Source organism: Rhinopithecus roxellana, chromosome 18, assembly GCF_007565055.1.
Source record: "Rhinopithecus roxellana isolate Shanxi Qingling chromosome 18, ASM756505v1, whole genome shotgun sequence".
In the NCBI taxonomy this organism is placed as follows: domain Eukaryota; kingdom Metazoa; phylum Chordata; class Mammalia; order Primates; family Cercopithecidae; genus Rhinopithecus; species Rhinopithecus roxellana.
Genome location: NC_044566.1, coordinates 5569309 through 5595914, shown reverse-complemented (window position 1 = coordinate 5595914; position 26606 = coordinate 5569309). Strand labels below are relative to the sequence as shown.

The window sequence follows — 26606 nt, the reverse complement described above, 5'->3', positions numbered from 1 at the left end:
CTTGTGCTACTCAGAGGAACCTGCTCAGCTTTCGTCCCGCAACTCTGTGGCTGGAGGAAGTCAGTGCTATTATTTTCCAGATCCCGCTTGGAGAAGTTCAACAATCCTAAACCTGCTGCTGATTTATGGATTCCTGTTGGTTCCAAGGCAGCTACTTTGTAGTGCTAGTTGTTGTTTTAATAGATACTTAAAGGTGAATGATCTGCACATTGACAGCATTCCACGAAGTTCAGAGCCGCTCTGGCTGCTGCAAGCACACGCTCACGCGTGAAAGGGCTCCTGTCCATCAGCAGGAATTCTTAATGCTCTGACATCTGCAGTAATCAAGTGTTGAGACTGACAGTGAGGACAAAGGTTGCTTTATTCATAAATGGTAAGTGAAGGCAGCGCTGAGCACTATGGCCTCTAGTCCAAGGTTCTCTTGGCTCAGCCTTCCTTGGAAGTCTTGTTCCCAGTGCGTAGCCATTCTGGCCAGCTGTCATTTTGGACCTCTGGGAGGACAGCCTGTCAGTCACTGTTTCCTTCTCATGAAAAGATGAAGAAGGTGTGAGACGAGGGGCTGCCCTGGGCTGGAGTGAGGGAGAAGACCCCAGGGTGGCATCGGGAGAAGGGTGCAGACGCCGTGGGACAAAGCAGCCACGTGGAGAGCAGAGGGAGCGCATCCACCCAGCCACGCGTCACCTAGCCACGCGTCGCCCAGTGTTAGGGCGTCTGACGGGAGGGAGCGCATCCACCCAGCCACGCGTCACCTAGCCACGCGTCGCCCAGGGTTAGGGCGTCTGACGGGAGGGAGCGTGTCCACCCAGCCACACATCGCCCCACCACGCATCACCCAGCCACGCGTCACCCAGTCACGCGTCACCCTGCCACGCGTCACCCAGCCACGCGTCACCCAGCGTTAGGGTGTCTGATGGGAGGGAGCGCGTCCACCCAGTCACGCATCACCTGGAGTTAAGGTGTCTGACGGGAGGGAGTGTGTCCACCCCAGCCACATGTCTGACGGGGAGGGGAGGCCCTGCTGTGAGAGACACTCAGGCCATCCCCCTACTGCAGCAGCCCCAAAGAGAGAAAGCCAGACCCGCAGAGTGGCAAGCTCAGGTGTGCGGGCCACTGGGCAGTGCTACACAAGAAGTGGTGGAAAGAAACCTTATCGTACAGGCTTAAGACCCAGACAGGGAAAGAAACCCGAACAGGTGATGTCACAACAGAAAATGAAAGCACTGACTTGTTTTGAAGCAAATCACTAGAAACGTCAAGACAAAGGCCTTTTTGCTCCAATACAAGGACCACAAACGTGCTCATTCTGACTCCCCAAAACATCAATCAACCAACCTAGCACCCACCCCGAAATAAAACCCTGCGCAAGGCTGGGGAGGAGACGGCCTGCGCCTGGCTGGGCATTGGAGGCCCCTCGGGGTAGATGCCGGCTGAAGCTGCCCGTCCGTCTGCACCTGGCCCAGCTGACTGCTGAACATTCCCCAGGGGAAACAATATGCCATTCCCAGCCAGGAACCCGTGGCACATGGAATTCCTTCCTGACAACAGGGGCGCTGACCGCCACGAGGCCCTCCCCAGCCCGGCTCTCACCACCGCGTTCCGCTCCACTCTGGCTCGGATCTGGTCAACTTTGCCTTCTATCACTCGGGGGAATATCGAAGAATCTGCTCCTTTGCAAAACAGATAAATTTCTCCTACAAAATGAGAAAAACGAGGAGTTTAATCACAATATGGGGAAGACTAGATTATTTTTTAAATTATGCCATTATTAAAAAACAACCAGGATAGCAGTGTAGAAACCTTTTTAAAGAAGATTTTAATGGACCGGTTAACATGTTACAGTCAGGAAAAAATAAAACCTACAGATTACCTCCAAAGCCTCGTTTTATTCCTACAACCCTAGAAATCTCACAGGAAAGCCAGGAACCAGGAAAAGAACTTGGCTCCGGGACTCTTTTCTCTAGGAAAGGCACAAAAGGGGATAAAACGCCCTTGGGACGGGGGCTGGGGTGACCCAAAGGGGGTCACGGTTTCTGAAATGCTGGAAGGTGAACACAAATCCCCTTCACAGAGCCACGTGTCCTCACACAGAGCAAGGCCGCCGGGCCACCCCCGCACGTGGAAGAGTCACAGGAAATGCTGCGTCATTTCCCCACGCCTCCTGTGACACTGTGCTTGCTGTGGACATACTTGTTTCCCACGCCTCCTGGGACACTGTGCTTGCTGTGGACATACTTGTTTCCCACGCCTCCTGGGACACTGTCCTTGCTGTGGACATATTTGTTTCCCACGCCTCCTGAGACACTGTACTTGCTGTGGACATACTTGTTTCCCACTCCTCCTGGGACACTGTGCTTGCTGTGGACATATTTGTTTCCCACGCCTCCTGGGACACTGTGCTTGCTGTGGACATACTTGTTTCCCACTCCTCCTGGGACACTGTGCTTGCTGTGGACATATTTGTTTCCCACGCCTCCTGGGACACTGTGCTTGCTGTGGACATACTTGTTTCCCACGCCTCCTGGGACACTGTGCTTGCTGTGGACATACTTGTTTCCCACGCCTCCTGGGACACTGTGCTTGCTGTGGACATACTTGTTTCCCACGCCTCCTGGGACACTGTGCTTGCTGTGGACATACTTGTTTCCCACGCCTCCTGTGCTTGCTGTGGACATACTTGTGCCGTGGGCAGGCTTCTCAGGCCTTGGATAAAGCGAGTTTCTCTTTCAGGCACTGCAGCACGCAGCAAAGGCCATGACAGTTCTGCCGTGATGTGACCTGCTCCCGACACACAGAACCCCCTTTGCCCCTGAAGCATCCCCTGGTCTGCAAAGCCACATGGCACTCTGCCTGGCGGCTGGTTTGTGCCTGGGCGCAGGGAAACGCCATGGTACTCCATCTCGGTGACGGCAGGGTGGGAGAAGCACCACAGCAGCCTGAGCGGCACGCTTAGGAAGCTCCATGCCCAGCTCCTGGTGGCGCAGAGCCCTGACACCCCTAGACACTGAGGTCCCTCGGGAAGTCTATCGGGGACCAAATCCAGAGGGCCCCAGGGTGGGCAGGCAGCAGTCCCCAGGGGGGTGGTGGGAGGGACGTGGGGAGGGGACGCTCCTGGGCTGACGGCCCGGATCCAAGGCCTGGAGCTTGGACGAGGACTCAGGAGTAGGAACGGGTCCACCTTGCCTTCCTTCCCGGATCCCAGGAAGCGCTAACTCCTGAGACACCGAGAGGGAAGCCGTGGGAACACGGCTACACCTGACGCTCACGTGGCTGAGGTGAATGCCAACCTGCAGCCAGAGAGAACAGCACCTGGTGATGCGGGTGTTGCCAATACACAGAGCAAACCAGTGCCGAGCAAAGGCTGGAGGACATGGGAGAGGGCTGAGGCTGGAGGAGGCTGAGGCTGGAGGGCGTGGGACAGTGAGTAGGTGGGGGATGGAGGGCACAGGAGAATGGGGAGGCTGAGGCTGGAGGGGATGGGAGAGTGGGGAGTCTGAGGCTGGAGGGGATGGGAGAGTGGGGAGGCTGAAGCTGGAGGGGATGGGAGAGTGAGCAGGTGGGGGATGGAGGGGATGGGAGAGAGAGCAGGTAGGGGATGGAGGGGACGGGAGAGTGGGGAGGCTGAGGCTGGAGGGGATGGGAGAGTGAGCAGGTGGGGGATGGAGGGGATGGGAGGGTGGGGAGGCTGAGGCTGGAGGGGATGGGAGAGTGAGCAGGTGGGGGATGGAGGGGATGGGAGGGTGGGGAGGCTGAGGCTGGAGGGGATGGGAGAGTAAGCAGGTGGGGGATGGTGGGGACAGGGGAGTGAGCAGCCTGAGGCTGACAGCTGGAACCCAGAGGGCCCCTGCAGAACTGCACAGGTGTGACCACAGAGTCTCAGTTGCTTAGCACAGAAAAGCAGGGCTCAGGGGTTAAACCACCCAGCCAATGTCGGAGCCGTTTCCCGACTCCCACGGTTTCCAGCCAATGCTGTGGTGTCATCAGATACAGTTTAGAATAACTATGGTCCAGATGACATAATGATGCACTCATTTGTCAGCAGCACATTTTTTACTAGAAAATTCATGTTTCATGGCTCACAACTCATGCCAAGAGCATGTGAATGGCTTAACTTTCCCACTGTCTCAGCTTGTGAATTCCGCTGTAAGACACAGGACACCTTCAGCCTGAAGAGTTGGCCAGGAACAGCCTTGGAATAAAAAAACCCAGAGGACAGAGCAAAAAAACAGCTGTGTTTTGCAGCTGTTTTGCAGAGCCGTGCACACGCAGGTGACGCGACCGAACACACAGGATCCTGTCCCCAGGACAGCCGGGCTGTGTCGCGGGTGCAGCCGTGGTTGGTGGCTGTCCCCTCCAGGACCAAGAAGGGCTTAGTGCCATTTGGAGAAGAGAAAGGGCTACAGAACCTCAGTTTAAGCCCATGGTGGGGGGTCTCTCACTGTGTCTCAGAGACGAGCTCAAGGACATGGAAAGCCAGGCATGACAGCAAATGTCCCCGAAATGGCTGGAAAACAGGGCATCAAGGAAGCCGCTCCCAGAGGAGCTCTAGGAGGGTGCACGGTTAGGACTCTCCTTCTTCTCTTTCGTCTTTTCTGCTTTCCTTTTTCATAGATGAATACACTTACGTACTCTCCCTTTCTTCTTTCAAGTCGGTGTTCCATGGACTGCATGCATCTTACCTGGGGTGCAGTGAGCATCCGCAGGATCCCCCCAAAGATAAAGACTTCACATCTCCCTTTGAAAGGGAAAGCCTGATGCAGCCAAGTAGCCTGTGACTTCCAAGTCCTCCCTCAAAATTCCACTGCGGAGAATCCCAGGAAAGCACATGACTGAGGTACAGACATCCGAAAATGGGAGGCCCCTGCTGGGGCTGCCCGGCCCCACAACAGTGAGATCCGGCTCCGACAGCCGCACCCCCACGCAGGGCTGAGCCCAGGAGGAAGCACGGGCTGTGAGCTGGCTGCAGCGTCTCCCCGCCCAGCAGGCAGAACTCCAGTGCAATTAGTGTGCCTCTCCAGGGAGGATTACCACTTACAGAACACCTTGCTTAATTACATATTCAAACTTCTCTTCAAAGTAACCGACGAGCGGCTGGCTTCAGACAGCAGGGCAGTCTCTCCTGCAAGCTCTCAGGTCCTCGGAGAGGCCCTAGGAGGTCCACAAGCGTCCCCGTGCGGATGGGGATATTCTCATGGCACAAATGCCTCCAACCTGGATTCTTCCAGTGATCCAGTGGCTCTTCAGCCTTTTGATGGTAACAGAAGTTATTTACAAAGATTCTGTGGCGTAGCCCACAACATGAGCCCCGAGGTCTTGGGCATTCAGGATGCAGCAAAGACCCTTTGTGAGTGGGTGGCAGGGGCGGCCGAGTGCATGCAGGGGCAGCTCTGGGGTGAGCGCATGGCAGGGGCAGCTCCAGGTTGGCTGATGTTTGCCTTCTTGGGCACTGTGGTCAGCCCCGCAAGTCATGGGCAGCATGTTCCAGCCATGGCTCAACAGCTAGATTCGACTTCTACAAGGAAAACTGCGTGATGGGATGGACCAGGAACTTCCTACCCAGGATGCATTTATCCCAGGTAACTCCAAGTGGCTGAGACTCTCAGGACCGCGCCTCATCCGAGCCAGGGGGAAGGGCTCCGAAACACAGCAGTCTCACGCATCCGAACCTGTTCTCAGACCCTGTCCTGCTGATCCCCTGGTCCAGCTGGCAGAAGGTCTTCACGGGAGTCCTGGCAACATTCACACACAGATGGTTCCTCGTCCTGTGACCATCAGTGGACGTCTCACTGTGGAGCCTGGATTCGTCCCACATTCGATGGCGTGTCTCAGAGGTGATGCAGCGGGACTGTGTCTAAGGAACCAGCGGAGGCAGGTGGCAGCCCCCCAGAGCAGCAACAGCACCCTCCTGGGGCTACTGCCCACCCCGGAGCCGCTATGACTCATAGGGCGTCACTGAGAGCCACACCGCCCCCCCACAGCTCCTTCCGGGTCTTAGAAAGTGAGGCACCATGGTCCTGATCAGAAGGGAGCCCGATGGCACTGATGAAGGCCCTGCTCCATCTACTCTGTGCTAAAATGAAACTCGGCACGTCTTAGGAAAATGCTGGCACGAAGCTCTCCAGCCTGGAGTCTGTCTGGTTCCAGGGAGTGGCTGTTTGGTTGTTTGCCAGGCATCTCTCCAAAGAGCTAAATGCAGCCTGGGATTGTCTGGTTTTAGGAAACAATGAAGAGTGAGATCCCACAGCTCTCGACAAAGCCCCGCTCCGCTACTGGGTTCTCAAGGGCACAGGATTTGGGAGCATTCAGTGGAAGGTGGCGTGACGTGAGCGTGTTGCTGAGAAGAGCATCGGTTCTGCGTTCGGGATGCGTATGGGCTGCCAGTGGCCGCAGACGGACGGACGGACAGCCCCACCACAGGGCAATGTCCCACACGCAGCTGTGGGGCTGAGGGCCGGGAGAGGCTTCCTGAGCCGTCCGAGGAAAGGACAGATGGGTGAAAGGCCCTTCTTATGGGAAAGCACTGCAGGCAGCAGGGAATGAGGCCACTGCGGGGGGTGTGGGCAGTGCCCTCTGGGGACACATAGGGACAGTCTGGCGATGAAGGTGGGTGAGAGCCTCAGAGGGGGCGCTGGGAGAGGCTCAGCACCGGCGGGTGGGAGCTCTTAGGAAGCGATGGCCATGCAAAGGGGTGGCTCCTGCAGACGGAGCCCATGGGCCCTGCCTGTCCACGGTCAACAGCCAGGGGCGCCCGCCCCTTCGAGCCTGAGCACTGTGGGCGGGAGCCTGAGGGGCTGCGCTGTTGAGTGACCTGTGGCACGTGTCATGTCCCGCGTGACCTGGTGAGAGTGGGGGGAGACGAGGTCGTCTGCCTGTGCATGGGGGATGCAAAGTGCCCGGGAGTCCCTCACAGGGAGGTCAGGGGACCACAGACGTGTCCACCTGGACTGGAGAGGAAATTGTCCGGGACAGGGGCAGCCACAGGTCAGAGTGGGGGGACCAGGAGAGTGCCCACCCGTGCGGGTCACCAAAACATCACGGCGGCCACGGGGCCCTGACTGCGCCCCGCCACTGCTCATCCCAGCTTTCCAGAGCACAAACCGAGTGTGCTGTTCTCACAGACACACTGTTAGGGCAACCGCCAATCAACAAAGCTCACTTTGCAATTTTGAACATTATTACAGATACATTTGCAAACCCACACTACCTTCTCCTTGAAAATGGTTATTTTAAAACATTTTATGTCATTTAGCTCTGCATGGAGAAAAGCGGGTGGGGGTAGGGATGGGCAGGGAACACTCACAAATGCAGTTAAGCAATTTTCAACAGTGAAGTGGCCCCAGCGCGACACTAAAAGCTGGACAGAGCAGGGGTGCTGGGTGTTTAGCCCAGGACTCCCTCCTCAGCATTTCAGGAATGTTTCACTTTTTAAAAATAAAAAATCCGCATTTTGAGAGGATCTGTCTATATTCTTTTAAAAAAGAACAAATCATTCCTAAACCCTAAATCCTTAAAGGTCCTGTAGAATTTAGTCATCAGAATAAAACACAACCACCATGTATAACTTAATAAAAAGAAATTTTACCTGTAGCGGATTTTACAATTACACTCATTCTCCTTCTAACTGAGTCAAAACTCAAAATTTCCAGCAATTCAAACCTGAAAGAGAAACACAGAGGGTCACACCGTCCACGTGGGTCCTCGCGCGATTCCATCTGGTAACTGCGAAGCTCTCCGCAGCAGAATGGCTGGGGCAACCCTGGCCCCTCCTCAGGGGACACACGAGGGCCGCTGGGTGAGGGCTGGCCTCGCACGGATGCCCTGAGAGGCCTGGATTTGAAGGACGTGGTAGGTGTACCAGTGAGGCAGAGTCTGGGCCCCGTGGCACCTGTGGCACCAGCTCCTCACCATGTCCACACCCGACCCAGGGCATGGGCTCACATTCTGCCAAGCAGGCTACGTTCCCTATGCACCGACTCCCTCCCTAAACATTGCTGAACAGACTCAAAGTTGTGTCAGAGCTCAGATCCTTGCCAATGAACCGGCGTTACCCTAAGAGATCAAAACCATGGAAAAAGCAAAGGACACTGGCGTTTTGCCTGGTGCCGTCCTGTTACTGGAAGACTCAGAAAACCTGTGTGGCGTCTGGAGCATCGGAAGTGTTTGGGAGCCCCTGCTGCTGCCCCTCAGTCTCCTCAGGGCCTTGAACTCAGCAGGAAGCTGAGGAGGGGCTCTGGCCACAGTGCCAGCCCAGTTCGGAGCCAGGGGTTCCTCGGCAGAGCCCTGATCTAGTCCACGATTTCACCGCCTCCACGGCTGCAAACCCGGAGCCTCAACAGCAGTGACTTGCAGCACCCAGGAAGCCCAGGGCGCTGTGGGGAGGGCACAGCTGGTGCCAGTGGAGGGCCGGGGTCACCCCGGACCCCGGGAAGCCCAGGGCGCTGTGGGGAGGGCACAGCCAGTGCCAGCGGAGGGCCCAGGTCACTCCGGACCTCGGGAAGCCGAGGGCGCTGTGGGGAGGGCACAGCTGGTGCCACCGGAGGGCCCAGGTCACTCCGGACTTCGGGAAGCCGAGGGTGCTGTGGGGAGGGCACAGCTGGTGCCACCGGAGGGCCCAGGTCACTCCGGACTTCGGGAAGCCGAGCGTGCTGTGGGGAGGGCACAGCCGGTGCCAGCGGAGGGCCCGGGAGCCGAATCACAGGGTTTGTCCTTTCCCTTCCACTGGGGAGTTTATTTTCCCTAAGAATGAAATTTTAAAATCCAGGTGTTTTGAGGTCGTCACCACCGTATCTTGTGTCTTTGCTGGAACTGTGACCGCACATTCATGCTTATTGAGTCAGATCTCAGGAAAACCATCCAGGGGAAGCAGCCCTGTGGCTGAACCCAAGCCCTTCTCTAACGGTCCAGCACTTCTCCAGAACATCTGGTAACACTCCCGGGGTGTCACTGGGAAGGAGAGGAAGCGAATTGTGGGAGAACACAGAGAACTTGTCTTTTCCCTCGAATGCAGAACCTTATAAAGAACATTCTTTATTCTTTAGTCCCTTCACATCTGAGGGCGAGGTGCACATACCTTTCGACGTGGTTCTCCCTGTTTAATAGCTCCATGTAACTGTCCTTCAGCCTCAGGTAGGTAAAGCCAAGTCTGCAACGCGAAGGGAAACCATGGGGTGAATCTGAGATACTGATGTTCCTCTTGCACTGAGTATCTGCTTTGTATTTTGGTAAAGCGTTCTTTTCAAAAAAGAAATACTTTCAGTTAAACAGAGATTATAAACTGCATTATAAAGATAGGAAATTATCATAATGAACTTATTTACCATCTCAAAAAATCTTCCAAGAGCAACAGAATTTCTACCCAACCCAGCCCTCCCTGGTACACAGCAGTGAGGCACTTTGTCAGTATTCATTGTTCTCCAGCAGACAGTGGCGGGCACATGGCCTGCAATCCTTGCTTCGATGACACCTTTGCTCACTGATTCGTGGGCTCTGTTGTTGCTGGTGAGCAGAGTACACAATGCCAGAGGGAGAGGGTCCCTGAGAGGCTGCGACTCACAGACCAAGCCCCTTGAGTCACGACGGGGAACCAAGGCCCAGCGCAGGCCTTCAGCCAGCACGTGGGTGCATCATGCCTGAGGGTCAGCGACCTTCAAGGCCTTGTGGGAGCCGCTGGGATGGCCGAGACAGAGCATGGCTTCGGGATGCGAGAGGCCAGCAGAAGACCCGGGAGACAGACGTGCTTCCCAGCACAGCTGCGGCCATCATCGCGGCACCAGGGGGATGGGAGTGGAGGCCTCTGGCCAGCCCAGGTGGGAGCAGGGGCTGGAGGAAAAGCTTCAGGGCAGGGAGAAGGCTCAAAGGCGGGCAGGGCAGCCTGCCCTCACTTCTAACACCCGTGATGAAGGCAGTGGCATTCCTGGGCAACTGTGTTCCAAGAAGAGAGAAACCCAGCTCCAGGAAGCCTGACCTACGCCTGTGTGGGTTTAAGTATGGAATGAAGGGCCCCAGTGAGACTGCTGACGTATCTGTGCTGCTACTCAAATTGCACGGAGAAAACACATTAGTTTAGCAGCGACAAAAACATGGCTGTAATTAGGGGAGAAGCGCTAACATGATTCTCACCACACTCAGTCCCTGAAGGCAGTGTCCCTTTATTACTTTTGGGGAGGGGAGATTCGGTATGAACAGAAGTCATGAGCTGGGTGGATTTGAAAACGGCTTCCCTGAGTTGAAATTATCCATGTATCTGGAATGTCTAAAGTATTTTTCCAAGCGTTTGCTTGAGAGGTGGGTGGTGAGAGGTCGTGCACCAGCTCCGCTCTGCCCCACCCAGGTTGTGGCTCTGGGAAGGCCGCTGGGCCTCTGGGCTTCCGTTTTCTGAGATGCAGGAGGGATATCTGTGTTAAAGGAAGGACTGCTTCCATATTTCGAAGCCTGTGGTTATTTGGAATGACCTCTAACTTACTGCAGACCTCAGGAGGAAAAGCCAGCCATGAAAAGTCAGAGCTGAAGACTCACGCGCCGGGGACCAGACGCTGCTTATCACGGTGGGAGGGGCTCATACAGGGACAGGGTCCCCAGAACCTGGGCGCAAAGGCAGCAGAGCTCAGTGTGCAAGGCACGGGGCGGGGCTGAGGACGCCTCCAGATGCAAGTCCCTGACTGGGGCCGGGGTGGGGCTGAGTCACATCGGGAAACCCAGGCAGACCCTCAGCCCGAGACGCACCTCTGGACACCTTCGACCAGCGCCACCTCGTCGGGCGAGGATGAGATGTACACACAGGACGTCCCCCCGTCGGGAGACTTCCTGGGGCCGTCCACGCTGTCATTGTCTTTCACCTGGACGGTGTGGCAGAGACAGAGCGCCCGGAAAAACAGCTCCTCGCGCTCCTATAAAAAAGCAGTTCCCAGAGCCCACAAATCACTATGCATCCACGGAAGATACAGGGAAACAGGCACAGACAGAAAACACGAAGGAGGGGTTGGTCCCCGCAGCCACGAAGGCAGCTTGCGGGCGGTGAGGGGTTATACGGTGGGATGGAATTACGGCTTTCCATCATTCTCAAGCGCTCTGTGGTAACTGAAACTGACAGGTGATGAAGACTGAAACGGGCGTGTGTTCTTCAGCACCGACACGTTTAGAAACCACAGAGGCTTAGCGTGCGCTCAGAAATGGCAAACAACCACGAGCGTCCAGGAAGGGAGACTGAGTCACACGGTGCCGCGAACACAGACATCCACAAACACGCTGGACCCCGGCTGTGCCTCCGCCCCGGTGCCTGCACGATGGGGATGTGCTCCTAACCGAAGCGTGTGTTAGAGTAGACATGACCGTGGCACTCCTGCTGTTGACTCACATCGTAATGTTCACCCTGAAACCCCCTAAGAAGCAGGAGCTATTATCCTGAGCCTGCAGCTGCAGAATCAGCATTCAGGAAGGTGAAGAGATGTGCTCAGGGCCACAGCTGGCTGGGACCTGATCCCCAAGGCTGCCCTGTGTGTGGGAAAATTCAGGAATGGCGTCGGCCCGGGACCCCAGCCCTGCCCCGAGATGCTGAGATCTGGAGCCACTGCACTCGGGGCGTGTGTGAGAGTGCATGCGTGTGTGTGTGAGTGTGTCTGTGTGTGCATACGGTTTCTGGGCATGTGTGAGAGTACGTGTGTGTCCGCGTGTGAACATGTGTGCATGTGTCTGTGTGCACACAGTGGGTGTGTGTGTCTACGTGTAAGCATGTGTGCACACGGTGTCAGGGAGTGTGTGCATTTGTCTGCATGTGTCTGTGTGTGCACACGGTGTCTGGGCACGAGTACGTGTGTGTGTAAGCATGTGTGCACACAGGGGTCGGGGGAGTGTGTGTGTGTCTGCAAGTGTGTCTGCGTGTGCACACGGTGTCAGGGAGCGTATGAATACATGTGTCTGCGTGTGAGTGTGTGTGCATGTCTATGCACATGGTGTCTGGGTGCATGTGTGTTTGCCCTGCTTCTACGGTTTTCAGAACCAATTCTAACACGGGTATCACTGAGCAGATGGGTCCTAATGGGACACTGCACACATCGAACCTTCGACCATCCCTCCCACTGAAGTCCACAGAGAGGAGCTGGATTTTCCTGGACACTCGAGTGTAAAGGGGTGGACTCAGCATGCACACACAGCCACCCACTCACACACCTGGACAGCGTGGAGGCTGCCACCTACCCTCCCGTTGACGCTGGGGGACGAGTCAATCATGTCGATTCCTGAGGACTCTGGGAGGACCTGCCCGTTGCAGATGACGTGGGGCACGTAGACGTGGCCTTCGATGCAGCACTCCTTGAACTCCATGTTGTTCTCCGTGAGGGTGCCGGTCTTGTCTGTGAAGATGTACTCCACCTGCGGGCAGGGCACAGCAAGTCAGGACGCTCTGAGGGAGGCCCGCGCGTCTCCGAGCCAGACACACAGCGGCTGTTTCCTCCCCAGCTCCCACTGCGACTTGAAGAGGCGGTGGATTTCTAAAGGTTTTTCCCCAGACAGACCCCCTCACCGGGCCGAGCCACACTCCCGCCCCATCCTGCTTCCCAGCATCCAGCAGGACCCAGCAGTCCTCGCAGGTGCAATTCAGGAGGACGGGTGGGGAGGCCTCGGGGCACCTTCTCTGGGTTGGGAGCAAAACAGACAAAACAGAGTGTGGTCGCGCAGTCACATTCCCCGGGAGGAGACATGGGTGGGGCCAGGGCTCCATTTGTTTGGGAAGACAGAGTGTGAGCAGGTCATCCCGGACCTTACTTAACAACAATAAAAACCAAGGCTACGGAGAGGACAAGTTTACTCTATCACGTCTCGGAGGTCAAAACCCACAATGCCATGTAAGGTTGAGAAGGTAAAATTCAAGCAAATGAGGACAAAACAAACCTCGGAGAAAATTGTGGTATGTGTTCAAGATACAACCCGCCTTAACCTCTGACTTCAGATAAGCTCACGGGTCACACGTTTATCGTGAATAACTGAAGGTGGGAATTATGGAGTAGCGGCAGCATCTCGAGACTGAGTTTGGGCGTGCCCACGGGGACGCCTCTTTCCCAAGCATTTTGGACAACGGATATTCAACCTGCGTACCCTTCTTACACAGGATTCTGAAGTAACTTAGAATAAACTCTTATTCGATCTCAAAATTTATTTTACTTTTATTTATTTTTTTGAGATGGAGTCTCACCCTGTCTCCCAGGCTGGAGTGCAGTGGTGTGATCTTGGCTCACTGCAACCTCCGCCTCCCAGGTTCAAGCAATTCTCCTGCCTCAGCCTCCCAAGTAGCTGGGAATACAGGCACGTGCCACCACGCCTGGCTAATTTCTGTAATTTTAGTAGAGATGGGGTTTCTCCATGTTGGCCAGGCTGGTCTTGAACTCCTGACCTCAGGAGATCCACCCACGCCGGCCTCCCCAAGTGCTGGGATTACAGGCGTGAGCCACCACGCCTGGCCCTAAAAACATTTTTAAAAAGGTAAAATGGATACGAACGAAACAACAAATGTTGAGCGGTTTTGGTTTATCCTCCTGTTGAGCTATAACTAAACAGTGGCATATTTCTAGGAACCATGACCATGAAAATGAACAATAATAAAAATTAATTATAAAAGACTTTTACTGAGCACTCAGAGTGTCCAGCCACTGGGCAGCACCTCATTTAATCTTCAACTGTGATGAATGCATCAACCGTGTTATTATCCCAGTTTCAAGAACGTGGAAACAAAAGCTTGAAACCTCTGGACACAAATCCAGTCAGTTCTGTTAGCTTGCGACACGGAGATAAGATTGTTTGCTTTGTTAATATTAAACAAGTTTGTGAAAGTCTTTGATTTCTTTTTCAAATAGTTTGTTGTTTGGTATATAGAATCACTACTGACTTTTGGGTGATTCTGTACCCTGCAAATTTTGCAAATTTGTTGATTAGTTCTAAAAGCTTTTTGGTGGCATCTTTAGGCTTTTCTATATATAAGATTGTGTCATCAGCAAACAATTTCACTTCTTCCTTTCCTATACGAATGCCTTTTATTTCTTTTTCTTGCCTCATTACTCTGGCTAGAGCTTCCAGCGCTATGCTGAACAGAAGGGGTGAATGCGGGCAGCCTTATCTTCTTTCTGATCTTAGAAGAAAAGCTTTCACCTTTTCTCCATTGTGTGTGAAGACAAGCTTTCAGCTTTTCTCCAGTGCCAGCTGTGGGTTTCTCATCTACGGCCTTTATTGTATTGAGGCACATTCCTCTACACCTAATTTGTTGAGAGATGTTATCATGAAAGGATGCTGAATTTTGTCGAATGCCTTTTCTGCATCACAGATAATCACACAGTTTTGTCCTCCATTTTGCTGATGTAATGCACCACACTTACTGATTTGCACACATCGAGCCAGCCTTGCATCCCACAGGTGATGCATGATCCTTTTGTGTGCTGCTGAATTGGTTTGCTAGTGTTTTGCTGAGGATTTTTACAACTTTGTTCATCAGGGGTCCTGGCCTGCAATTTTCTTTTCTGGTGGTGGGACAGTCAACCCTAAGCCCGGTGCTGGTCAATGCTGCCATCACCCTCAGCTCTCAGAACAAAAGACGGCCCTCACTGCAATGCACGCCTGCCTGCTCAACTCGACCTGAGGCAGGATTTGTGTTCCAAGGCACTCGTGCTCGGGAGGCAACACTGCCTCGTAGTACAGGGCACTGCCTGCTCCTGACTCGGTTTCTCATCTGAGAAACAGGGCAATGGCACTGAGCACACAGGACACAGAGAAGGTGCACAAAGCACACACAGGACACAGAGAAGGTGCACAAAGCACTTCTGGCACAGGATCTCCATGGAGATGGTTGTTTTCGTCGTAGACACAGACACTTGAGTGGTGGATGAATCTCTATTTCACATACAAAAGAAGTCGTGTTATCATACTGCACATCGACGGTGGGCACGGGCGTTTACCCACAGAGCTGCGGTCAGATGAACCTGCCTTTTGGGCTTGCCCACCTGTCTTGACCTCAGTGTGTCCCCCTGTGAGCAACAGTACACACTTCTCTGTGTCCGGGGAGGTCAGCCTCCAGGCTGGAGCCTAGTGTTGGTCAGGAAAGAATGACAGAAATCAAATTCTGTTTTGTTGGACTCCAGACAGATAGATGGAGGAGGGCAGAGAAGAAATCTGCCGTACTCAACACTGCTGGGCACTTTCCTTGCTACAGAAAAAAGTTCTTTCCCAATGAATTTATCAGACATTCACAAAATGTACCATCTATTGTTGAAAAGGAGATAGAATATTCCTAGGTAAAAACACCTGACTACGGAACAACTAAATCAGCATCTGCGCATTGCTGACTGAGACGACACACCAATGTGAGGAGTATGGGACACGCTGTAAGAACACACTCAAAGGTCAAACTCATCAAACGCAAAACATGATCCTTCTGTTTGTCCGCCTTCCTCACAGGAGGCAGCAGAGGCCTCTGTATCTGCCGGAGTCTAAGTCTATTTACAGGCTGTCATCGGGGAGGGAGATGGAGATTTCAGCTACCGGTCTATAAAGTAGCCTTGTTTGCTAAAATACCCCTCAAAATCGCTTTCTGTTTCTTCCGAAAACACCAATTACCCTTTCCTGGTACCTGCTCTGGCAACCCTGCACTCTGCAACATTAAGGCTGGGAAGGTAGGGAAGGTCACCGCTCTAGGCTGGGGACACCCAGGGAATGGGTATTTCCCTACCTCCCTTCCCAAGCCAGCAGGTCTGGTGTGTGCCTCCCAGTGGTGCGGTGGCAGGGCGGCGGTCACACCAGACTCTGCGCTGTGCACCTTGTGTCCATGATCTCATTTCATCTGCACCCCAATCCTGTAAGGCCAGCATCTGTTATCATCCCCATTTCACAGACTGAGACTCGAGGCGTGGCAGTGAAGCCTGAGCTCCTGCAGCCATCATGCAGCAGCAGGATCTGAACGGAAGAGTCTGAACTCTCTGCAATCAACCAAGTCACTGAAAGTCTGGCTTACTCATCTTTAAAGTGAACATACCCAGCTTGCTATGAGACTTGAATATCAGGTGCAGAAGCAGAGTGCAAGGCTGGCAAAGCCACTTTTGCCCACCAGCCTTGATTCACATCTGCACCCAGAAAGGGTTCTGCCCAGGAAGCTCCAGATGAGTTTCCAGGAGTCGGCGAGGGCAGGTACTTCTGCATCCATTGTAAATATAACAGCACTGCCGATTGTTTCATACATAGGGTTCAAAACAACCCTGCTGCCATCTTACCCCAGCTCCAGGGACAGCCACGCTCGGACGACAGGCACAGGACCTGAGGCACGTGAAGCAGACTCACCCAGATGCTAATAAATCACCGCAGAGGACGCAGGAGACACCAACCTGTCCCAGTTCTTCGTTGAGGTCTGACGTGTTCACCAGAGGCCCCTCGCCAGTCTCCTCGTCAAACATGTCCTCGTCCCAGGTGATGAAGTAAGAGCCGAGGAACTTCTGCATCTCGACCGTGACGTACATGGACACGGGGATGATGTAGTTAAAGAGGACCATGAAGGCCAGGAAGTCCGTGAACGCCCTGAGGAACTGTGAGAGCAGAAGGTGCGGGTCAGCACCTCCACCAGGAGGGACAGCAGGGCTCCAGCACGCTGCTCTAACACCTCAGGCTTAGACATAAGTTACACAAGTGCTACTACTAAATACAAGATTTCAGAGTCCAAAGACAAGGACGATGGTTGGGGGGCAGCCATCGGGTCATCTGGTCTCTGCACCAGGACCTGACGGGTCCAGGGGCTGAGCTGCAGGGCTGCCCTGCCAGCAAGTGGAGATTAAATCACGAGTTAAGACAAACACGTGCCAGTGACAGGAGACACGTCCACCAGACACCTGCGGCAATTTTACTTCTGCATACTCATAGGATCTCTTTGAGTCTCTTACAACCAAACTTACTTGGTAATAACCTACAGATGTAAAACTAAGCCTGGTGAAATGACTTTTCAGTATACTTTTATCCTGATCTGTGGGGCCATGTTAGTTTTGTGGGAGGGACAGATGATGCAGAGATAGCCCCACTCTGGACGGAGGGGACACGGGTCTGGGTTTGCACACGGCCCTGCTCTAGGCTCAGTGGACAGGATCTGGGTTTGCATACGGCTCTGCTCTAGGCTCAGTCAACACAAGTCTGGGTTTGCACACGGCCCTGCTCTAGGCTCAGTGGACAGGGTCTGGGTTTGCACACAGCCCTGCTCTGGACTGGGAGTAGACCCTTTTTTCCAAGTAGTTTACCACAAATATGTGCCATTTATCTCATAATCATTAACAAGCATTTACTCAGCACCCTCTAAACAAAGGACACAGTGCAAGTATTTAAGGCACTGTCCTGATGATTTCACTGTGGGAACCTCTACCTTTCCAGATCCAAAGATGGCAGGAGCAGCTGGTGTCCACTGAGACTTTAAATTTCCGTGAATGCATCTATCACAGAGATTGAATCAATCAAGGCTGCCTTTTGCCTACAGTAAATTCACTCTCATCTTTTTTCTTGCACCACATTTTCATAATAATGGCCCACAGGTCACCTGGGACCATACAAGGGCAGTGGTTGTCCGTACCAGATTCCTCTGTCTTTCCGACTCCGTTTTCTGATTATACCACGGCTCATCCCGAAAGGGCTCGCTCTGCCACACGTATTTCAGCACAGTGTTTATCAGAGCTTTGCTGATCAGAATGCAGAGGTACACGATGAGGAACGCATTCATCGATCTACAACAAAGGGACAGAGGTGATCACTAGCCCCCGAGGAAATGAGCTCTGCACTTTGAAGAAACACAACAGGAACGGCACGGTGATGCGTTCGCCCTCAACGCACCACGGTGCGTCCTCTGTACCTGTGTCCATGCCATGGTCCCTGCCACATACTTCTAGAGGCCAAAGGTAGGAAGTGCCAAGAGGGGGGAAAGTGCCACAAGCAGGAGAGAGAGGGCTGCTCACAGCCACACTGCACACTGCGGACAATGCTTCTGCACTGCCTGGACTTCCGTCGTTGAAAAGAACATCCAGAAATCAATTTCTACCTTTAAGCATCAACAAATTAGTTCAAAACTTAGTGACTACCCACCACTGTAAAGGAAGGAAGGAAAGGAAAGGGAAAGGAAAGAGGAAGGAAGAGAGGGAGGGAGGAAAGGAGGGGGAGGAAAAGTAAGTAACTCTGAAAGGAAGTGTCCTCAGTACAGGAAAAGCACAGATCCTTAACTAAGGTTTAAGCAGATCTCAGGAAGAAGCCTTTCTTTTCCAGTACAAATTCAGCTACCGTCCTGACATATTTATCATCAGGACTTTAATGAAAAGATGACTCTGTTCGCTCTTTGTAAAACCATAGCAGAGAATGCATAGCTTCGACCAAATCCGAGAGTTAAAACTAAGCCCATTTGGAGTTTCTCATGAAATGATGGGAGGAGCTGTTGGACACTGAACCTGCCATGAACCTGGTATCAGGCGTTAGAAAGCGCAGGAAGGAGGGGTGTGGCCGTCCACCTCACCACAAAATAAGAAAGTCCCTCTGAATGGCCAGCTCTGCAGTTACTAAGATGCTGTGCATTGGTAAAGGAACCTCCAATGAGGCCAAGAGGAAGCTACTTCCATCAGGCGCGCCCAGCGACGGGGCGGGGAGCCTTACTTTTCCACGGCGGATCGCTTCTGGGATTTCGATTGGTAATTTAATGCCATCTTGGTTTCCATGCCCGTGTAAATAGCCACACCTACAGAGAGGAAAAGCAAGGGTGATGACCAGGGCACAAGTGTGTCTTGCCTTACGGTGAGTTACACACAGCTGCAGGGAAAACCAATTCTTGGGTAAAGCGAATCCTATTTTTAATTTCACAAACTAGTGTCCATAGTCACGTAACACTAGCACTTGATTCCTTAGGATAAAGACCTTTCTTCATGCGTAGAAAGCAATCTATGCTTCATTTTTCAAGAGTTCCTGTCTTAATATACACCAGGCCCGCCATATCCACGAGTTCTGCATCTGCAGGTTCTACCAACTGGGGATGGAAAAGATGTGAAAAAAATCCCCAATAAAAATAACAATACAATGATACAAAATACAGATGATAAAAACAGTAGAGCGTAACTACGTACCTAGCATTTACATCGTGCCAGGTATTAGAAGTAATCTAAGATGATGTGAACTACAGGGGTGGACATGCATAGGCTACATGCAAATAGGGGCCTTGGGCATCCGTGGATTTTGACATCTGCAGGCGTCCTAGAACCAGTCCCCCAAAGACACCGAGGGACAGCTGCACAGCATTTCCTGACAGTGGGGCACACAAAAGTTACCTCGACTAAAACAGACGATAACCCACAAGAAATGGGAGATCCTAGCCAAGAAATGCAGACATGAAAGAAATTTCCTGCACAACTAAATTTCGTAAATTCCTTCAGGGATGCAACTTTCTGTTTCTGAATCCAAAACTAGAGGCCTTAATCCGTATGCCGTAATCTCTGACGCTGCTGCTTCAGGACCGCACTTATTCACTGATCCGAATCTCAGTGGGACAGAACTTGCGCGGCCAGAAAGCCTCCAGCACCTCAAGGCGCCAAGAAATGCTCTCAGGGTTCCGCGGCGGGTTTTAACTTTGCTTCATGCATCGTTAATGTTAGAGGCAATGGTGAATACTTAGTTAAATATTTACCAAAGATTTTCTCAGTGTTCTTCAGCGTAGCTCCTCTCAGCAGCAAGTTTTCCGATCCTAAGGGCCTGGGAAAGACACGATGATCAGAAACGACGCAGACACGAAGGCGAGCGGCCAGGATGGGGGCAAGATGCAGACGCAAAACCTGCCCGTTTGCTCATCAGATCTCATTTTCCGAGAGACGGCGGTTTGCTTCTATTCAGATGATTAAGTCAATCCAGGTGCATGTGAACACATGAGGTCTTATCTTTGGGGGGGACGAACACATGGCTCCAGGAGTAGCGGCAAGGGCCTCCTGGTGGTGCTTGTGGAACGCGGGACCTCAGGCCCCACCCAGACCCACTGAGCTGCGCCCGACAGCCTCAGCAACACTCCCCAGAGACCTGCAGAGCAGGGGTCCCTGCGGTGGCCCCACCAGTGCCGTCAGCAGCACCTGGAGCCAGTCAGGAACATCACACTAGTCAGGAAGATCGTCCGAAGCCGTCAGAATCTGAAACCCTGGGGTGGGGCCCAGCAGCCCTCTCCTAACAAGCCTCAGGTTGAGAACAGCTGCACTGGAAGGTCGCAGAATGTTCTGGAAAGGCTAAGGAGGGGCGGATGTGGAATAAAATAAAAGTCACTCAACCTTCAACTGTTTCCTTTTTCTTTTTCTTTTTTTTTTTTTTTTTGAGACAGGGTCTCACTCTGTCACCCAGGCTGGGGGCACGATCACAGCTCGTTGCAGCCTTGACCTCCTGGGCGCAGGTGATCCGTGTGCTTTGGCCTCCCAAAGTGCTGAGATTACAGCTGGCCATCCCCATGCCCAGCCTCAATCGTTTCTATTACATCCTCAGTGAGATTCGGGGAGTCCCATGTGGCACAGTCTTACTCCTGGAGACAAAGGCTGACACTCTATCTGGCCATTAAAAACACCGGTAGCCACGCTGCAAAGCTCCTCTGAATGGCAGGACCTATACATCAGGGACAGTCCATGCCTGGCTGCTTTGGGGGAAAACAAGCAACAGCCAAAGAACGTGAACATCTCACACGTGGAGGAACAAGCCCCGCTCTGCGCACTGAAGCCAGTCGAGCAGCAGCGGGGTCTCTGCCACCGGGGGCTTCTATCATGATATAACAGGGTTTTCCCTGCTGAGGGAAAAATAATCTCTTCTCATTTCCTAAGTAGTAAAGGAGAAATAAGCAGCAAGATTCAAATTTATAAATTTTGCTATTGGCAACATCCAAAGGATTGCTTCGGAGGGTAAAGGGTCAAAAGTGTTTGCTGAAGTTTGCTTTCCATTTGTCATTGTATTTACTGTCCTTCTATCACAGGAAAGTTAAGAACTTACTGAATATTATGAACGTAAAATGCATGGAGTATATTTGGTCGACAGACCTCACAACTGCATCCGGCTGAAGACAGGCAGGGTGGAGCTGCCCAGAGGGAGAGGTGTCTGCCCCAGGCTGCAGCTGAGGGCTCCACGAACCTCCTCGCCCGGCAGTCAACTAAAGATGGAGCTCCCAGGCTGCATACGGGTTGTCTGGTTGTGTTATAAGGATTGTCAGCTTCTTTTCACAACACACTTATAATAATTCCTGTCAAGTGTTTATGAAAACAAACAGCTTTTTAAAAAAAGCTGACTCAGGGAAGTCTAAAAATAATTTACTTGGAAAAGTACTTTGCTTCTAGTTAGGACAGAAGGAAGAAGAAACATCACTCTGGATGGATTGAGAATTTGGGTGTGTAATTCTTAACTGTCCATATCACAAATTTACAAACATCTTCAATAATCTAAATATTAAAAGGCTATTGAATAGCATAAATTTTTAAAAGTGAAACTAGGCCAGGTACGGTGGGTGGCTCATGCTATAATCCCAGTACTCTGGGAGGCCAAGGTGGGTGGATCACCTGAGGCCAGGAGTTTTGAGACTAGCTTGGCCAACATGGCAAAACCCCGTCTCTACTAAAAATTACAAAAATTAGTTGGGTCTGGTGGCACACAGCTGTAATCCCAGCTACGCGGGAAGCTGAGGCAGGAGAACTGCTTGAACCTGGGAGGCGGAGGCTGCAGTGAGCTGAGATAGTGCCACTGTACTCCAGACTGGTGACAGACTGGAGTAGAGCCAGACTCTCTCTCTAATAAAATAAATAAAATAAAATAAAAGTGAAACTAGAGTTAGTATCAAAATGCAAAATACATTAGCAATTAATCATCCCAAGTTGCTCAGCAATAAACGTGGTCTAACTACAGAGATAAAAGCCTGCAATGTTTACTACTTTGGACTCATCCCATAGGGAATATGAATAAATGTTTACTATTTTGGACTCATCCCATAGGGAACATGAATAAACCCAAGTCCGTTTACTCTTTCAAACGCAAATTAATCCTCATGGCACAGAAACACAAGTTCTCTCTCCAAAGCAAGGAGGGATTTACCTTTAGAACAGTATATATTTAGGCAGACCAAGGCAAGGCCACTAGCAATCCTCAAAAGCACCTACGAGCCTGCTGATGGGTAATGATGACAAACACATGCGAAGAATAAGAAGTGCACACATGGTTTTCTTTTTTTTTTTTTTTTTTGAGACGGAGTCTCGCTGTGTCGCCCGGGCTGGAGTGCAGTGGCCGGATCTCAGCTCACTGCAAGCTCCGCCTCCCAGGTTCACGCCATTCTCCTGCCTCAGCCTCCCGAGTAGCTGGGACTACAGGCGCCCGCCACCTCGCCCGGCTAGTTTTTTGTATTTTTTAGTAGAGACGGGGTTTCACCGTGTTAGCCAGGATGGTCTTGATCTCCTGACCTCGTGATCCGCCCGTCTCGGCCTCCCAAAGTGCTGGGATTACAGGCTTGAGCCACCGCGCCCGGCCTGGTTTTCTTAAAACAGTAACTCCAGGAGACTTACAAGGAGCTAAGTCCCAGGGACGTGCATTTCAGGAACTATTCACTTTGCAATAGTTTCCCAGTGAGTGTGTTTCTGTGTTTGGGAGATGTGTTGTTTAACACTCAACGCTGTACCTATGGAGACATCAACAACTTGGAGAGTGCTTACAATGGAAGAAAAATCATTTCCCTAACAAGTAGAGTTTATGAAGAAGATGCAACTTTAAAACCTAGTGAAAGCCAATTCCCTCAACTATGACATTCAAATATCTCATCAGCAACAAATGCTAGATCTTGAAATAATGTCAGAGAAAATATCCCCAGGCCTGGGAGCTGGGCGCTGCCCGGAGCTGGGCTCAGCACAGGCTGGCTCTCAGCTGAGGCTGCCTCGGGGCCACAGATGAGGTGTCTGAGGGTCGCTGTTTCCTTGTGGGTATGCGGTGTGACTGCCCCCGAGTCCATGCTGGTGAACAGGAAGGCAGAGTAGCCGACTGTGAGCACCCCCCCCGCCTTGTCCCAGTTACCAATTCCACCTTCTCAGGTAGATGTGAGCCTCAGATAGGCCTTGAGCCAGTAATGCACCCCAGTAATGATGGCAAGTGGATGAATAGACTCCCAAAAATGGCCTCCAAATTAGAAGTATTTCAACTTCACATCTGAAGACAAATCAGTACCCGAATCATGAGAGGGCATTTCTCACAGGGAAGCTGTACTCTGCCCTTCACTATGAAACTGCTCTATGGGACCCTGGCGCCTCCCGGCCTGTGAGACGACCCTCTGGGCAAAGTCTTGGGTGAACACTTGTTTCATGAGCATCACCAACATGTCAACATTCACAGATGTGTGCCTGAGACAAACCAGAGACAAGAGTGCGCCTGACCCTGTGGGAAAGTGGAACTCCACCTTCCAAATCCACTCGAGGAGCTGCCGTAGAAACCCTCGTCTGTGAAACAATGCATTTCTAATGCAACAAGGGAGATGGCCATGGCCAAGGCGTCTGCAGAGGCACTCACCTCACCACGGGGTCGTTCAGGTCACTGTAAACGTTGATGCGGCCCACAAACCTGGTGACAGAAAAGCCACGTTACTGACTGGATGCGCCCAGCAGCCCCCCGGAAGTACGCGCCTGGCCTGCCTGCCTTCCTGTCTCTAGAGGCCACTGTGAGCGGCGCGTCTTCACCCGGCCTGCTCCATGTGCAGCTAAACCAGCTCCGCTCCAGCCCCTTCCCTTGTCGTCCTTTCTGTTTGGATCAGCCCACGGCTTCAGTGATTTCCCTTAAGCCACAGTTGACAAACGTCTTTCACAAAATAAAGAAAACTTATTCTTTTTTTCCCCACAAATATAGTTCCATTAAATCACTTCAAATATTTGTCTAAAAAGCTACAAATCTGAGTGGTACAAGTCTATGAGAATAAATAAGCGATGTATTTTTGACTCAGTCTTAATCTTTAAGCAGTGATTTACATTCTCTCCAAACCAACAGATGGCTGGACTACCTGGGGTGAAAAGCAAGAGCAACGCTGAGAGCATAAAATCTGTTTCTAAAGAACCCGAAGCCCCTGCTTACTTGTAGAGGTCGGGCTGGGGCTGCTCACACTCGATGGTGGCGTGAAGTCCGCCGATATCCTCCTCCGTGTGGAAGCCCTTGGTGTCCTGGACCGCGTAATGCGTCTGCAAATGTGCAAGACGTGTGAGCTCACCGCCAAAATGGTCAACACAAACCCAGATGCTGGTGCCTCCAACCAAGTGATTACAAAGCCTGGCTGGCCCTATGAGTTTGTACACGCTCAATAGTTATAGGAAGATAAGGTACTACTGTTATTCCTGCATTTCTTAGGTGCCAGAAAATTCTAATCCTTCCATTCTTACCCAGTGTCCTCAACTTAAAACTAACAGGACAGAGAGCAATGCTCGAGTTCTTCAAGTGTGGACACTGATTTATCTGTCAAAGCAGTAGCCAGTAGCTATTAATTAGGAAACAAATCCAGGACCTGAAATATCCCTTTGCTTTTACAGAATGCCCTGTTGTTTACAGGGAGTGGTCACAGGATCACTTCACTTCACTTCATTTTCACTACCCAGCAACAACCTGCCTGTGGCCATCGCTGTTGGGTGGCAAACGTCTTCTACTTAACTGTTTGCGTGGCCTGGGCCAGGAGACTCCTCAAGCCTGAGTGTGTGTCAGTTTTACCCAGAGCTTCTGAAGCCCCTGATTCCTGGGTTCAGCCCCAGAGTTTCTGACGCAGCGGGGCTAGGGAGGGCCTGAGAACTGCACTTCTAAGATGGTGCCCAGTGATGCTGATGCTGCTGCTCTCAGAGCACATTTTGAGGCCTGGTGACCTCAGTAGCATCTGTGAGCATGAGCAGGGGGCTGAGGGCGGACCTGAGGTGGGCATGAGGGCTGCACTGGCCCTGCCTTGGGAGGAGAAAGGAGAAACTTGTGCCCAGGGATCTGGGAGGAGGCAACAGCATCTCTGAATCCCTTCCTATGTTTCTTTCTAGTGGAAGAATATTGGACAAATAAAACACAGAAGGAGTCAGAACAAACGAGAGAAACAATCACTGCACCATCACCAAATGCACAAATCAGGGGGACACAGTCATCGCTGCGTCACCAAGCGCACAGATGGTCACCGCTGCAACACCAAGCACACAAATTGGGGTCGGGGGTAAATGATGGCCGCTCCATCACCAAGGGCACATATCAGGGGGCGCCTGTTTTCTAAATTCAGTGGGAATTCTCTAACTATATCCTCACAAGAGTCCCTGAGAGACAGGGTTGTCCCCATTTCACAGATGCGAAGAATCCAGATAAGTGAACAAGCCTGTGCAGTCATGTGAGCCCCACGGGATCCCAGCAGAAGTCGGCTGTACCCTTCCCATGCCCCTACTCTGCTTTTAAGGAAAGGGCTCAAATAATTCCAGTCCCTCAAGCTAAACAAAATGCACAAAAATGACATTAGAGAACACAAAACTATCATGCAAACTGCAAAGCCACAAAAGGTCAAAGTGCACTAGCTATTTTACCATCTTCCACAACTGCTACAACATTTCATCTGGACAAACAAGGTACATCTGGAGGCCCACAGCATTTGTTCCCTAGCATGGCTGAGACTCGTCTGAGCCTGACCAGCCACAGTCTGCAGGGAAGGGGTGCAAAGACAGCCACTGGCTGCAGAGTGTGAAGGGCTCACATGGTCTCTGGGTGGACAGAACCTTAACCTCCTCCCAGGTTCCAGAGGGACCAGTGGCCGCTTACAATGAATACCTGAATCATCCAGGGATTCCAACCCCCCGAAGCTGCGGACAATCTATTGTTAGTGTGTTCATCCTCTGGGATATGCTACACAGAAAATGTGAAAGCAAATTTAACTGAAAAAAATCCACAGGTTTTTCAATTCCTGATACATATCATGAATTATCTATGAAAGACTAGCATATCCTTCAGTGATTTTGTAAAGAAAATGCCTCTATCTCATAGGAGAAATGGCTTATACCCGCAGGTATTACCTAAGTACCATTTCAGAGTTGCACTTTTGTGAGGTCATGACTTAGCTGAATCCACTGAGCTATGCTCACTTTCATAAACTCCTTAGAAACTTCCAGATTTTTTAAATAATAAGAATCTTAAAATTAATGGTGCTGTATCTTTTCTGATTGACAATTAAAATTCTTGCAGCATCAACTGTCTGTGCAGAATTTTATACTGAGTGCAGGAAATTACTTATGTAGTAATTTCAGAAAATCCTGATTAAAATCCTGATTACATTCACAAAAATGACACTCAATGAAGTAACAGGCAAAATCTAGAACTGTGTGTGACTTTTCACATAATTCTAGGCCAGTTTTCACATTAATTTTAACTAGTAGAAAGAAAATTCTTAAAATTCCAACAATCTATTCATTAAATCCTGAATTTGACACATTAGCTAATTGACACAGGCTAATACTGAAGTTATTTCTGTTAACCTGAGGTGATTGGTTGTTACAGACACTGAGAGTGGAAAGAAAAAGTGGGAAAGAAATGGGGAGGTGTAAGTCAAAGAACACAAGGTAGCAATATTTAGGATGAACTGTCCAAAGACC

General features: G+C 51.7%; 1 protein-coding gene across 10 annotated transcripts in view; it reads right to left on the bottom strand.

Moving 5' to 3' along the window:
- The window catches only part of ATP11A (ATPase phospholipid transporting 11A), a 185047-nt gene that overhangs the window by 37558 nt on the left and 120883 nt on the right, over positions 1-26606 (bottom strand). For all 10 annotated transcript variants that reach the window (XM_010360082.2, XM_010360083.2, XM_010360084.2 and 7 more), the window contains exons 7-17: positions 24088-24191; positions 23533-23583; positions 19661-19725; positions 18640-18721; positions 17576-17726; positions 16353-16550; positions 12190-12363; positions 10720-10883; positions 9068-9139; positions 7580-7653; positions 1588-1691 (exon numbers count right to left, since the gene is read on the bottom strand). In XM_010360082.2, coding sequence (XP_010358384.1) covers positions 1588-1691; positions 7580-7653; positions 9068-9139; positions 10720-10883; positions 12190-12363; positions 16353-16550; positions 17576-17726; positions 18640-18721; positions 19661-19725; positions 23533-23583; positions 24088-24191 — 1239 coding nt within the window. The remainder of the gene's footprint in view (positions 1-1587; positions 1692-7579; positions 7654-9067; positions 9140-10719; positions 10884-12189; positions 12364-16352; positions 16551-17575; positions 17727-18639; positions 18722-19660; positions 19726-23532; positions 23584-24087; positions 24192-26606) is intronic.